The sequence below is a fragment of the Zingiber officinale genome, chromosome 10A, assembly GCF_018446385.1.
Source record: "Zingiber officinale cultivar Zhangliang chromosome 10A, Zo_v1.1, whole genome shotgun sequence".
NCBI classification, from domain to species: Eukaryota; Viridiplantae; Streptophyta; class Magnoliopsida; order Zingiberales; family Zingiberaceae; genus Zingiber; species Zingiber officinale.
The window spans coordinates 22,929,187-22,944,780 of NC_056004.1; the positions used below are offsets into that span (position 1 = coordinate 22,929,187).

General features: G+C 33.0%; 1 protein-coding gene across 2 annotated transcripts in view; it reads right to left on the minus strand.

Moving 5' to 3' along the window:
• Nucleotides 1–759: 759 nt before the first annotated feature.
• The window catches only part of LOC122026960 (phosphatidylinositol 3-kinase, root isoform-like), a 28,174-nt gene continuing 13,339 nt past the window's right edge, over nt 760–15,594 (minus strand). Inside the window, exons 10-19 of one of the 2 annotated variants that reach the window (XM_042585730.1) lie at nt 15,143–15,278; nt 10,275–10,396; nt 8,526–8,720; nt 8,266–8,436; nt 7,137–7,274; nt 5,835–5,989; nt 5,328–5,471; nt 1,830–1,977; nt 1,541–1,742; nt 760–921 (exon numbers count right to left, since the gene is read on the minus strand). In XM_042585730.1, coding sequence (XP_042441664.1) covers nt 1,605–1,742; nt 1,830–1,977; nt 5,328–5,471; nt 5,835–5,989; nt 7,137–7,274; nt 8,266–8,436; nt 8,526–8,720; nt 10,275–10,396; nt 15,143–15,278 — 1,347 coding nt within the window. In that variant the 3' untranslated portion in view covers nt 760–921; nt 1,541–1,604. Of the gene's footprint in view, nt 951–1,540; nt 1,743–1,829; nt 1,978–5,327; nt 5,472–5,834; nt 5,990–7,136; nt 7,275–8,265; nt 8,437–8,525; nt 8,721–10,274; nt 10,397–15,142; nt 15,279–15,594 lie in introns of both variants that reach the window. The other variant, XM_042585729.1, reaches the window with a different exon arrangement.

Below are 15,594 nucleotides of genomic sequence, written 5' to 3' on the forward strand. Positions count from 1 at the left end.
AATTACTTTTATATATAAACATGTAAAAGTTGAATTAATTTACTAGTGTTAAAATTGTGGCTGAAAGCTTGCAAGCAGCTGGCTGCGAGCTTATGGTTTGGCTCTAAATACATTCAACCATACCCATTTACAGTATATCTATCAAAAATTTTAATATACCATATTTTATTCTAAACTATATAAAATTTAACTATACTAAAAATTCAGTATATTAAATATTCAATATATCAAAATTCTAACTTTATAAATTTTAATATACCACCCGAAGCTGAAACATCACAAGCCTAAATTTTGATATACCACCCCTAGCTGCAACATCACAAGCCACCACGAGGATTATAGAGCCAAGTGGCTGCCAAATTGCAGCTGTGTTTTTCACGGTTACAGTTTTTTCTGGCAAGAAAGGATTCAATTCGATTTTCTAATTATCGATGCGATAGATAAAAGAATATTTTTGATCGATCAAATTTAAATGTGTTCACATTTCAGACCAATCAATCGATATGTATGTTATTTGGTAAAAAAAAATCAATTTAGATATGCATTTTAAATATTTTCTTTTAAAACAAACTGAGTCTAATATGAACCCATTATCAAAATCTTGGACTTTGTCATCAGGGACTCTCATAGGAGAAATTAGCGCAGCATTAGGAGATACACAACGGCATTGTGCACGGATGTTTGTGTGTACATCCACACCAAGCAATACAAAATTAATACATCTTTTACTCAGAAATAAATACTAAAACAAGATTCCCATAAAGAAATGTTTTAGATTGAAAACAGAAGATGCAAACTGTACAAAACGAATTCTAACTAATGATCGCTAATACTATAATCATATCGTTAATTTACAAGATAGTTATTCCAAGCATTAAAGAGAACCTACCTAAATACAGCAGGCGAATTCCGGAACCAGAGCTGAGAAAACAGTGAAACCCTTCAACTTGCTGAATACAAATTGACAACTTATTAATGTGTAAATAGAATAAGTCATTTGTCAGACACCAGAAATAGCATGATTCATATCTTACCGAGAATCTACCATTCAACTAGAATCATTAAACTCATGGTTCATTTATGGTGTGCTCGGTTACAAAACTAATTTAAGGAATGAAATTGACAAGGAATAAATAGGAATACCTATTCTTTAATTTTGGTCATGGAGTGAAATAAACATCATACCCAATTAGAAAATAGTCATTCAGCGAGCAAGGAAAAACAAATAATACGATGCACAAAGAAACACAAGGGCTTTCCAACAGGAAATACGGAGCAGAATATAGGGGAGTATAAGTGTACAAGAATGAATCTATAAGTATAATTATTGCAGATTGGATGGGAACTATGGAGTAGAATTGAAGGCTTATATGTGTACAAGAAAGAATCTATAAGCATAATTCTTGCAGATCGCATGGGAATTATGAAGTAGACTTGAAGGTTTATAAGTGTACAGGAATGAGTCGATATGCATAATTCTTTCAGATTGCAAACTCAAGAATGACTAGAATTAACATGGGGGGTAGGGGGTGGGGGATACCTGGCAGCAAGGTTAACTTTGATACAGGCCCACAAAAGCTGGGAAAACCCACCATGGAGAATAATTAACGCCAGTATTGGGCCCATCGATGGATGGTTTCAACCATTTGAGGGAACAGGGCACTAACACTCTCAGTAATGAGATCCTGGAAGAAGTGTATGGCATCTTCATCATCCAGATCCAAACGGAACTTTTCTTGAACCTAAACACAGATGATCAGATAGTGAACTTGTATATTATTTGATATTCTTATCTGAAATACAAACCATGAAATGAACCATAAGCGCACCTTCAGAATGCCTTTTTCAGGATCAGAAGCAATGTCAGGGATGTTAGAACCAGCTATCAGATGAAAAAGGTTCAATATAAGGTTGCTGGATTTCCGCAAAATGTTGTAGGCTTCACAACAATAAGATTTAAATCTTGTGTAATATTGGCTGCAATGGAAGAACAAACTAAATTATGACATCTATAATGGTTTTTTAAAGGTCTAGCATCTAAACTTAGAGGTCAATCCAACATGCACATGCAAACATTAAACAATAGACAATTTCCAAGAGAAACATTAAAAAGATTTTGAAGATTAACCTTCATCATATATCAGTGAATTTATATAGCTCACAGAAGATTAACCTCGATCATAAGGACTCGGAGTAGACAACTGGTAAGTATGCCTCAACAATTTTCATTTACATATTCTATTGAAGATCTCAAAGCTACTCTTCAGCCTACTTGATATAAGATAGCGAGGTTACAAGGTTATTCTATTCAAGATCACAACACTACTCTTCAGCCTATTTATCGATATAAGATAGATAGGTTAGAAAGACAAAAACCTTCTCCCATAATACCCATCCAGCATTAAAGTTGTCCTTTCTTCCTCAATTTAACCTTCATAAGGGTTCTATTTGTAGTAAATACAAACCATAATGTTTTTCGGTAAGATAGGTCACATTGCCATTAGATCCAGAAATCTAATCATAATTAAACATCCTAACATAAAGGCAACTGATACTTCAACTGTCATGGATATTCGATAAACATTAGGTTGCATCTTAACAAATTTCCTTTTGAGGATGATTAGATGTATAGACAAAATTTCCAAATATGCAATCTTAAAACTATTGTATTACTGACCATAAAACATGCCCATCAGTTGACACATCAGATTTAGAAAGATGAATGTAGAGATGGTAAAGCTACACCCTAAGGACAAACTACTATGAAATCTGGATCCCATATAACTTACACTTTAATTAACAACACCTCTGAATGATATTTTCTCTTAACTAAGTGGTGCAACATTAGATTCCAACCACAAATCTAGTGTGTCTACCAGTGTTCAAAATTTCGTTCTGTGACGGATGGAAGGGGCGAAACTTACTGTTCCGCCAGCACACCGAAACCGGCACCGGACAAGCGATGATTTCGCAGTGCGTCATCGGGAGTGTCACGCGACAGAAGGAATTGCATGCTCGTCGTTCCAAATGCCTCGCACGCCTAGGAAGCCTCGTACGCATAGGACGCCTCGTAGGCAAAGTCGCGAGACTCCTCCGGCGGTGACGGAGGAGGCGCGGGACTCATCTACCGGCTTAAAAAAAATTAAAAATAATAAATCAGATTAATAATCTGATTTTTTTTATTTTTTTTACTGTAAATATATTTTAAATTTTAAAAATAATAATAAAATTTATTAATTAATATTTTAAAAATTAATTTTACTAATTTAAATTTTATTTAAAAATTCTCAAAAAAAATAAAAAAGTCTAATATATGATATTAATAATCTGATTTTTAAATTATTTTATATTTTTTCACTGTAAATATATTTAAAATTTAAAAAAAAATTATAAATTAATATTTTGAAAATTAATTTTACTGATTTAAATTTTATTTAGAAATTCTAAAAAAATAAAAACAATTCTAATAAATCAAATTAAAATCAATATATAACTTATTTTTAAATTATACACAATCAACATATTTATCTAATAATTACTATATATAAATAAAAATACTAAAATCATATCGGCATGGCACGATACGATACCGAAACTATATCGTTCCGGTCTATGGTGACATCTCGACACGAGACGAGATTTTAAACTTTGGTGTCTATTCTATTACATTTTTGAACCCTAGGAAAGGATATATCACTAGAAAAATTATTTAAATATCTACTAATTATGCTAAATATAATTTTCTCAAGTCATGTTAGTATCTAAGAGTAAATAAGTGTAACTATAAAAATGATAAAATGAGAGGAAAAGAATGTTAAGATGATATGGCTCTTCCAAAAACACAAGTTAAAATGGATCAGAATTGAAGGTGTGAAAAATAGAGGGAAATAGAAAAAACTATGTTTTAATGTAATAAGTGATCTAAAAGATCTAAATATTACTAAAAATATAACCTTAAATATAGTTCAATTCCAGAATAAGACACATGTAGCAAACCCCAAATAGTTAAACGCCTAACTTGTTATTTGTTTGTTTGCAATTTCCACTCATCTTTCTTTATCCTCACTCTTCCAAGTCATCTTCATATCTCATTTTCTTTAAGGATGTCTATACCATTTTAACCTATTTTCTCTCTTGTGAATATTCCTAATTTATTTTTTTACTATTAATTTCACACATCCATCTAAGTATTCTCAACATTTATACACAAACTTTTTACATGTATTATTTCCTAAGTACCCCAAACACTACCATGTAAAACACGACTAGCTATACCATAGTATTACATTAATCTAAGAAAAGAATTAAAGACAAAATATATGATCTTTTTGTCCAAACTTTATAATGAAAATATCCTTCTCCCAAAAACTACATGTATTTTTCAATTAAAAACAATTGGTCCTAATAAATTCCAAGTATGAAAGTTCAAAATCAAATTAAGTACTACGGTTTGAAGGGATTCAAAGAATCCATTCTTTTTACTAGGAACAAAGAATCGTTATGTCTTGGCAAATCAATAGCTAGCTTGTTTTTAGGCCACCCAATACTAGCATTATAAACCAAGAACTGCAATTTCATGCAGTGACGTGCTGAAGTTTTGAAGGGTTAGTTACAGATTGATTGTTATGAAATTGAATAAATTAGGACACAGTTTGTTAAAGTAAAAAAATCAGAATAGACAAGATATTTTTAGCCATTAATCTGTTTTAAAAAATTGTGGTGAGCTGTTAGTTGAAAGGCCATTTAGCACACTGGAACTTTAATCTAGCAATGTGCACATAATTCAAGTATGAGATAATGATACGTGTTGTTGCCTAGTATTGCATTGAATAGTTGTGTGCCATTTGGCATTGCAGCCGTTAGTAAGGCCTGTGACTCAACCATCTACTTCTAAGGAAGCATGTTAAGGTAATTTTCTAGCAAAACCAATATTCAACAAGAAACAAAGAAGCTATCAGTCTGCTATTACTGTCTCTAATGTCATGATTTGCCAAACATTTCACGAATCAATAGAAAGATTAATCATATTTATGTTGATTTAGCAAAGCTATCATCAGATTCTATACAAGTGGTTACTATCTTTTGCTCCGTAAATGTTTGTAGTACATAATTTGGTCAAACAAGAATTCTAATAAATGACCCAAGCCAGTGAAATGGTGATTCAAATGCCAAAAAAACCTAAGAGTGACAAGATAACCATGGAAAATTACAGAAACATAGAATCATATGCATCATTTCAAAGCTGGACATTTTGTTGTGTCTATATTACATTTGCAGGCATTTCACAAATATAAAGAATACATACTATCTTAGATGTCTCAATATACCTTTCAGCTCCACCCATGGCCTCAACCATTTCCTTGCAGAGTTTCATGGGTGGTGGAAATGGCTTGGGATCTCTACCTAATATATAGCCAAAGTCAACATGAAAGAGGCGACCATCATCTCGGAGGAGGAGGTTGTCCAAATGCCTGAAAGTCACATTAGAAAAATGAAAAGTAGGAAAATTGAAAAGTATACAATAAAAATCAGTATATTTACATTCTTCTAGAAATCAAAGAAAGAATTGATCAAATAGTTGAAACAAAGTGCTAAGGTCATGTAAAATGTTTAGCCATAAGGTTGATCCTCATTTCAACTCAAAGAAAGCACGAGACACATTGAGGGATGTTCATCCTATTCTATTGAGCTTGTAGCAAAATATATAGCAGGAAAATTACTCAAACGAAACATGTGGGCAACAAAGTCACTATATTATGCAGTCAAATGCAAATTTCTCATAATATGCATTTTGAAATAATTAATTACAACAAAGAAAAAAGAAGTAGACAGACCTGTCTCCTATCCCCAGTATGTATGTAATAACTGAGTAGCCAGCGCAACTCTTGATAAATGTTTCAAGACATTGAGCTGTTATGCCAAATGGTCCATCTTCATCAGGGTGAAACCGTTGTAAATAACTCACAATACTACGGTCTTCTGATAGAATCTAAGATGATACTATAATATCAGTATTTTCATAATATGTAAAGATACAATGAACCATCAACAAGAAACAATTACTATATTCTTAAGGGCTAAACATTTTCAAGTATAAAACCTGCTCCTTGAGAAACAAATAAAAGCATAATCTAAGCAATGCTTACTCAGTTAAAGGACAAGTGTTAAGTGTAAACTTAATCCTCTCCGCATCACTACAACTCTAAACTCAGTCCGTACTGGTCCAAGTAAAATATCTCTCATATTTGGTTATAAAGTAATTGAAGAAGCAATGTTGATTCATGTACATTAAGCAGTTACTGAATGTACTCTAATTTGGTAATATACTAACTAATCAAGGTTCTAGATACTAGATAACTAAATGATCCTAACTGATTCATTAACTTATAAATTTGCTTTAGTTGATTGTTTCTTCTAACCCAACTTAATGATAGTCTTTATACATGACCTAGTGTAATAATATAAAAGTGTAAAACAAGTCTAAAAAACAAATTATGTTGGCTAGAGAAAGATCATAAAAGATCACGGATAACCCCTCTTTTGAGATATTAATTTTTCATGTTCTCTATTATTTATCTTTAACTATTAATGCAAACAAAATTAAAAAATCACCCTTCAACTACCTACACAGCTCACTATATTTAGATTATTTTCTAGTATTAACAACATTAAATGAAGCTCAGGACCTCATAAGATGTATCATTACCTTATTTCATGTATTTTCTTCTGAAATATAAAGATTCCGTTAATTGTAGCCATGTGTTATCCGGCTAATATTGATGTATCAACCAATTATAATCTATAATAATTATTTTGATCATGACACATTTGAAGACGGGGACAATTATCGAGTTATTCCAACTATAGGTAACCCTCTCTACTTATATGTATATTATTTTATTATTATTTCACACGAAACCCTTGTGAATTTATAAGATCTCAATCAGCTTCTCAAGGCCTTGTACTTTACACAAGACATTATGACACAAAATTTCCAATCATGTGAGTGGAACACAAAACTAATATGTTCAAGAAAACAAGTACTGATCATAGCATGAAAACATGCCAGCAAAATAGTAGTGCACATTTATTTATTCACAAGTGACTAATTCAGTATTGTCAGAACATCAAGATACCTGTGCAAGAGAGCTGGATGGGACAAATTCTAGCATCCCTTCATCTTGCCCAGTTGCAAGAACTCTATATGGAGTTAACTGCAAGTCCAGATTCTCCAATTTTAGCAATCGATCCATTAGAGACACCATTTGGATAACCTGTGTTTAACACAACCCATCAAACTCTTTAAGCCATTAGAGATACACTAAGCTGGCACCATGAACATACACGAAGCAAAAACAGGAAACAAATGAATATAATTTTTCAATAACAAATATTCACCATTGAGAATAATATATTTACACGTTTACTGTGTTCCTTGAACCTTTTTTCCTAGCCCTACCTGTTTGTCTTGGACACCAGACATCAGGATTGACTCTCATAGTCACATTAACCACATGTAAAAAAATTTTAGAAAATGAATTCCCATACATCTAAATTCATATCCATGTGAAAACTCGTCACAAGTGAGTCCAATTAGCGTAGCTTATTTAACAGTTTTATGATTTAGAAGATGTTTCGAATCTTCAATTTACTAACCAGCAACCAAGAACGAACATCAGATGAAACCTCCTAGTTACATTGATCACATGTAAGAGTTGTTAGAATATGAAATGATGCACACCAAAATGGATATGCACGTTTGAATGATTTGGGCAATTCATTCAGAAAAACCTCCTAGTTCAGAAGAACTCTTGTCTGAATGAGTCCAATAATTAACATAGCCTATTGAACAATTCAATGATTTGGGCAAAGTCTATCCCACATCTTCCATTTACCAACAATATGATCTCTAAAAAGAAAAACTTATGTTTACATAACTGAGCAGACTGGGCTCAATTATTCCATAAGAGAGATTTGTAGAACAGAAATTATTGCTTAGAATGTCAAAACTTTATTGTGACTAAAGGTTGAAATTCTCACATGATTTACTTTAGCAAAATAGGAAAGAGGGCATGATCAGAAAATTTTGTATCCAAATCTAGTGGATACATGATATAACTATCTTTTGTTATATGTTTGCTAGGTTATTGCATCTAAAACAACATGCATCGGATTGCCAAAGGAGGATAAGAATAATGTCATAGAAAACTAATCAATAAGAGATACAAAATTCAAATTTAATAGAACCAAAAAAAGGAAACCAACCAGCTGATCTTGACGAAGATCATCCCCCTTTTTAAAGATCACCTTGCAAGTTTCACCACTAAGGGTACTAAATGTAAGACGTAGAGGATGCAGTGCACTTTTGAAAATAGACGACTCTGCTGGGACAATTCCAGTTATCAATGTCCCAGGAGCCAGAGGTGATCGAATGGGCTAACACAAGACAAATAAGAAAAGCATGTGTTAGACATAAAGACACCATAGATATGCAGCTAACCAAATTCAGCTAATGGTAATAATACCTCGTCAAAATAGGTAAGCTCACTAAGAATTCCAGTAAGAAGATGTCGTAACTTCTCTATTTTCTTTTGAGTTCCACCACGTACATTTCTAACGTCCTTTGTAATTGAACACAGCTGAGCTATTAGGTCTGTTTGGCGAACCAAACTCTGCCATAACTTGTATCCATTTTCTTCTCGACTTGTACCAACTTGCAACTGCTCACAACAAAAGAAAGTGTGAGCATTGAGATTCAGAAGCAAGAGAAGATAATTAAATTTTAAAAATTTCAAATCTTTCTTGAACTTTCCAAAACTAAATAAAATTCTAAGATGGATGATCCATCACTATGTAGTCCACAGATAACCAATGTTTGATCATTTCTTTTTTAAATTTTCAACAATAACCTAATAATCTCTCAGGTATCTTAGGTGATAATCCTAGAGGGAAAGTAAAAGTGACAACTAGAAGCAAATAACCCTGGTTTTAATCTTGTTCAGATAGAGGTACAGAATTTACTTTATAATTAATTAGCATAAACCCTAATAGAATTGTGCATGTTAAACACAAAAGGTCATGTACTTGTGTCGTTCCCAGCATAGATATTCTAGTATAGCTTCATGAGGTTCTGCACTCATTCCACAACAGATGCATAATCAAATTTAAGCATTACAAATGTACCTAGGAGTTGAGACCACCACTGTAGTTGTTGACCTGTATGATGCAATTAAAGCTCAAACAACGAGACGGAAAAAAATAAAGGCGAGATTTCTGATTATAACCTAATCGCATTCCGCTGCATCCATTTGTTCTTCTTAAAGATAAATGCCGTCAAAGAAGTGACAAGTCTCTGACACAAATCAGAACATTATCTACCCACCACCCTATAGGTAAAAAAAAAAAGGGCAGCCCGGTGCACGAAGCTCCCGCCATGCGGGGTCCCAGGGAAGGATCCATTGTACGGAGTCTTACCCTGCTTTTTGCAAGAGGCTGTTTCCAGACCACCCTATAGGTAAAGAAATAACTAAATTAAAACTTCATAGAACTCTTCCACAATGTGTGACTATTTAACAACTAACCACTGGTGATTTAATCTGTGCAATATCTGGCATGTTGTTCCTCATTTGGCATGCATAACGTTACTATCTACCTGGACAAGGTTCTTGTCATCAAGTACCAAAGGGGAAAACATTTTAAAGCATACTTTTCTCTCTTTTAACAAAAGAAGCAGACCATCTAGAAATACATAGTTGCAAATCTGGAACCATATTAGGAACATGCCACCGGAAAAACTCAAGGTAGAGCAACAATCACAGATAAAGAATAGCTCAGTGCATGAAGCTCCTGCCAGTGCAGGTCCAGGAAAGGGTCAGACCATATTAGGTCTATTGTATACAACCTTACCTTGCATTGCAATAGACTGTTTCCGCGACTCAAACCCGTGACATCTAAGTCACATTGCAGATTCAACAATCAAATGACATGAGATTGACAGATGTTGCACGAGGCTGTTTCAACAATCACAGATGTTGAAAAAAATATACAGATTCATAGCCTTATACAAGATTGGGATGAAAAATCAATGACAATAATTCATTGCTCCCTGAATATGCAACTGGTGGCATTCCTTCTAGGGATACCAAATAATTATGTGATCTCAACCTACAGAATGACATAAGACAACCTATACGATCTAAAAATTGCAGTACATAAACAAAGAAGTAACTTCTGGCAATTAAGGAATAACAATGAAATGAAATTTAAAATCTGACCTTCATCATGTTGTCCTCCAGCATATCATAAGTACAGTAATAGCGCTTAGCATAGGCAGGATCATGAAGCTCAACTGCTACATACCAACGAAGGAAGCTAGCTAGCTCAATATTTGATAAAGCTGCAATGTTTTAAATGGAAAAGTTTTAAAAGTAAAGACAGAAAAAATCATAGTGAACTGAATAGTATGAAAATCTTGATAGATGAAATTTGAAACTTCAAGATAATATAACTACCATGAAAATGGGATCTGACCTAACAAAAAAAAAGTTGCATTATCATCAAGTCCATAGACAAGTAACAATATTCATTTACTAGCAACAGTTGCAGAAAAGAATGCCAATAGTCATTCAGCAAGCACAATAAATTGATGGCTGTTGAGCAAAGGGTATCTTAGTCAAGGTTTGAAATATCAATCTGTACTAAAGTTTTGATCTTTGACTGAAATGGTACCATTTTAGCAATGTGCCGAGCATTAGTATACTTCAATGTGTCAAGATCAACTCATGAGTTTTAAGCATATAATATTCTTTTACTGACTTTGTCTAGTTCCAAATACAAATCTATAGTATTAGAAAGTTAATTGAGATTAAAATTTTAAAGCACTAAGAGATAGAATATAACTAAGCATTAAAATGAGGGTCATGCATAAGATAATGATATTGATTTTTGTAGCATCCTAGTGAGATTGTACTTATAGTTTTTAATGTAGATTAAATAAAGCTTATAGGACATTTGGCACTGGAGCTAACTTATCCACGTTGATAAATATATCTCAGTTAACAACAATTGGAATTGGAGATGACATAAGTGTAATATATGGATAGTTTCTTTGACTCTGGCATGCCCTCCCTTTACTATTGTTGTACTTTCTCTCCCCATTCTTTTTTTTGGGTTTTTCGTCTCCTTGCCGTCAACAAAGAAAATTGAAAGATAAATGATGGAAAGAAATTCTTCCTTTCTCAGTAGACTCTAAGCGGTATCAATTAAGGTAAGTCCTGTAAGATGTAAACACAGGTGATACAATATCATTCAACTATCTGACATAATATCACTATCAGTCAATGATTAGAGCAATACATTTCTACTCTGCCTACTGTGCTGACAATACCCTTTGGCACTTGAAACCAAAGGTAAGAATAAGTAATAATAATGTAATCATGTCTAATGATTCCATGGATGTATTCTCATTGTTTAGAGAAGTTATAGGTAGTAAAGAAACATGGTTTCAAATTGAATTTCTCACAACTAACAAGAAATCAAACGCCAAGAATTGTAACAATATGTGCATCAGGAATCAGTAGGCATCTTAATGCTATTACTGAAAAATATCTCCTGGGAATGAAAGGACTGATTATCTAAAATTTTAATTCTATGCAGGTCGCCATTGGTTTTTCGATATATGTGCAGTCCTGAAGAAAAAGCTAAAAGACAATATTGGAGGACTACACAATGTTTTAGTGCGATGGACAAAAGTGTCATTCTCTATTCTTGGTGAGATGCAACAGAAAAATTTTGTTTGCCAAGCAGGGTTACAGAATTACTATACCTACACAATTATATGTTGTAACACGCAATTTACACTTTAAGGTAAATGTAGCTCAATATTAACACAGGATGGTAAGAAACAACAATAAAAAATAAAATAAAATAAAAATAAAAAACAGTAGCTTAACAAGGAGAATATATTCCATCTATATTATAGATATATATCTACATTCCCAAATCTATTATTTTGAATGCTGACTTCATTTGTCAATTGACCAATTCATCGTCAACACAAACAATTTGCCAGCAATTGATACATGTCAAGCACAATAAATACCAGAACCAATATGCCCAACCCCCTATTTAAAACTCCGACTAAAATGCCCCAACAGTCAAAAAAGCTAGTTTGAGGTATTTAAGTCAAGTGCTTGCTGCTTCTTTACTAAAAAAGTGGTTGTTATTTGTGTTGTTCTTTGGGATAAGGATCAGTTCACGTGAGTCTGTGCTTGCTCTCGACCACAAATTTGAGGTTGGTTAGGGCTTCAACATGAGCTTGGATTTGATGACAATAAGAATTCCAAGTTCTACATATGCAGCCATTGTTGATCAAGGATATAAACTTGACATGCACACATAGTCTAATCACATTGGGTATGTTATATTCTTCAATGAAGGATTTGATGAGAACTTCATTCTATCATCCCTTTTTATTTTATTTAACTGGCATCTTTGTGATACTATAATGTTAAGATATGTTAAAATTAAATCATCACTTCTCTAATCATGTTTTCAATTAATGGCTAGTAGCGATCCGTGATTTACCTCCTTTGTATTGGCCTAGGGACGGGTTGGCGGGGGCGCTGAGGCGAGCGCCTTCTGCCACATGCCACATGTTTTCAATTAATATAGGTGACAGACTTGCTACAATGGAACAAGGGGTCAATTCCAGATAGGCACATGCCCTCGGGGAAAAAAAACCTTCCCACCCCCTAGCCAACTTGGCAGTTGGCTATAAGCTGACCCCGTGATTTATCTCCCTTCACATAACCTGCGGATGGGCTGTGAGGAGCGCCTGGGGTGAGCGTAATCACCTTTTGCTACCATGTTTTTAATTAATAGAAGTTTGAGAAATAAATATGGATAAAACTTTACAAGGGTTCTAGACTAAATATTGATTTTATTCCACCTCAAGTATAAATCCAAATTGAAATATAAATCATATTTTGGAAGTTGTCTCGTTATTGATTTTACTTCACTTAAATTGCACTTATTCTTTTAAAAAGAAAAATAATTATTTTCAATTTAATATTATTTACCTTTTGATATTTTTTTATTCATATATTCAATCAAGTGTACGTGATCCGACCCTTCCCCGATACCCGCAATAGCAAGACCTTTATGCACCGGACTACCCGTTTATATTCAATCAAGTGTATTAAATGTGTACTCAATTGCACAACATGTAGACATACAAACTAGGGATGACAATGGATAGGATTTAGGTCGGATTTCAAATCCTCCGTACCCATCCCCATTTATTAAATCTATCCTCATACCCAACTCCATATCCATCGGGTATTTAACTTTCATCTCCAACCTCATACCCGTCGAAAGATCGGGTAATCATATCCTACCCATCATCCTATTACTACTTACAATTCTTTTTTAAAAAAAAATATTTCAATGAACCTATAAATATTTATTAAATTCTTAAATTCTTGTACTCCACGCCAACGTTTAAAATCTCAACTTGTGTCGAGGTTTCGATCCCAGACCGGAACGATACGGTTTCAGTATCATATCACGTTGTGCCGATACGATTTCGGCATTTTTTTATTTAAACTTGAAATAATCTTCTAATAATAATAATTCAACTATCTTAATTTAGAATGATCCAAGGTTTATAAGATTATAAGTATTGTATTAGAAATCATATACTTGACAGACCTTTATCAAAATTTCTTAAATAAAAGATATATAATATTTCCTAAGCAGATTAGTAGAGACATTCTAAGATAAAAATATATGTTTCATATGTCGAAAATAAGAATTCTAAAAGTAAAAAAGCTAAATGTCTTAATATTCATGGCTCTAAATTTTAAATTAATTCTATATTTTTTCTATAATAAGTATATAAATTAATTAAAAAATGCTACGTTATATATAATAATTATATTAATTAACTATTTATTTATTTAAATTAATTATTATTTTAAATAATATATATTTAAAATGATAAAAAAACAGAATATTAATTAAATAGTAAACCAGAAAAAAATATAAAATAATTAAAAAATATCAGAATATTAATCTTATTTATTAGAATTCTTTAAATTTTTCAATTTTTTAGAATTTTTAAATAAAATTTAAATTAGTAAAATTAATTTTCAAAATATTAATTAATAAAATTTATTATTTTTTAAAAAAATTTAAATATATTTATATTTTATTGGGATAATTTAATTAGGCTTTATAAAAGCCTCTTCGAAATATCACACTTAAGTTAGCAAATGTTTGAATTAATTAAATCAAAATATTTAATTTTTAATAGTAAAACCTTGAATTCCCGATCTTCTCTTGTCGCGGCGCCGAAGAGTCGCGGGATACGCCTCTGGCGCCACCAGAGGAGTCGCAGGACTCCTCCAGTGCCGCTAGAGGAGTCCTGCGACTCCTCCAGCCGCAATCACGATGGAATCGCGGCACGCCTTCCGTCGCGTGAAGACGAGCGCGTGCGATTGTCGCGTGCTCAATTCCTCTGTCGCGTGCACAAAATTGTTGCTAAATTGGTGTCGGTTTCAGTGTGCGGGTGGAACGGTAAATTTCGCCCGTTCCGCTCAGCACATAACAAAATTTTCAACCATGCTCCTCGCACTCCTTCGATCGGGTGAGGAGTTCTCTTGGAAAAAAAGATAAGATATGTGTTGATAATCGAGTAAAGAGACAAACTATGTTTTTTTTTTTCGAAGCGGAAAGTGGACTATATATATATATATATATATATATATATATATATATGTCAGGTAGGGTATTGGTAGGATTTTACCACATCCGCCTTCATACCCGAACCAAAAAATACTCATACTCGAATACTCGATTATTTAATCGAATCTAAAAATTCCCTCCTCCATTCGGGTCGGATATCGGATTCCCCTTCGGATTCAGAGAACCTATCATCCCTATACAAACTATATCCAGTAAATCTAATTGGGCAAATAATGAACATCTCTAGAAATTCCAATTTGATATTCAAAGGAAGCATAGTCCCAAAATCAAAAAATATAAAATATCCTAAACAAGGACTATTTAGCAAAAATGAAGGCAAAGCAAAACTGTTGATCCAATAATGACAATTAAAAGTTGAAATGAAGAAAAGACATACAACGTTGCACAAGAAATTGTGCCAAGCGAGACTTATCACTTCTCTCAAAGCGAAGAGCCTGGACCAACTGAAGTAAATAACATTTGAGTTCCTCATCATCAGCCCTCTCAAGGACACTAACTGCATAAGCGCGAACCTGTATGGATATTTTGCAAGAAAATTTATCTAAATTTATCATCAATTGAAGTGTCATATCACAAGGAAATGCATGAAATTACTCATTATTAAGTTTTTTTAAAGAAAAAACCCAGCTATTTCTTGTAGTTACTCTTTTCAGAGGCACAACATTGATTACTTGAAACAAAGGATAAACTCTAAACACAATAATAATAGGAAGATAGTCAGTTCTGTCACCAACATCAGTGCTGCGTATTTAATATTCCATTGAATCTTTACCAGTCACTTAGATAAAGTAAAGCTGGTTGCTTTCAGTTAACAACTAGTCCTATCAT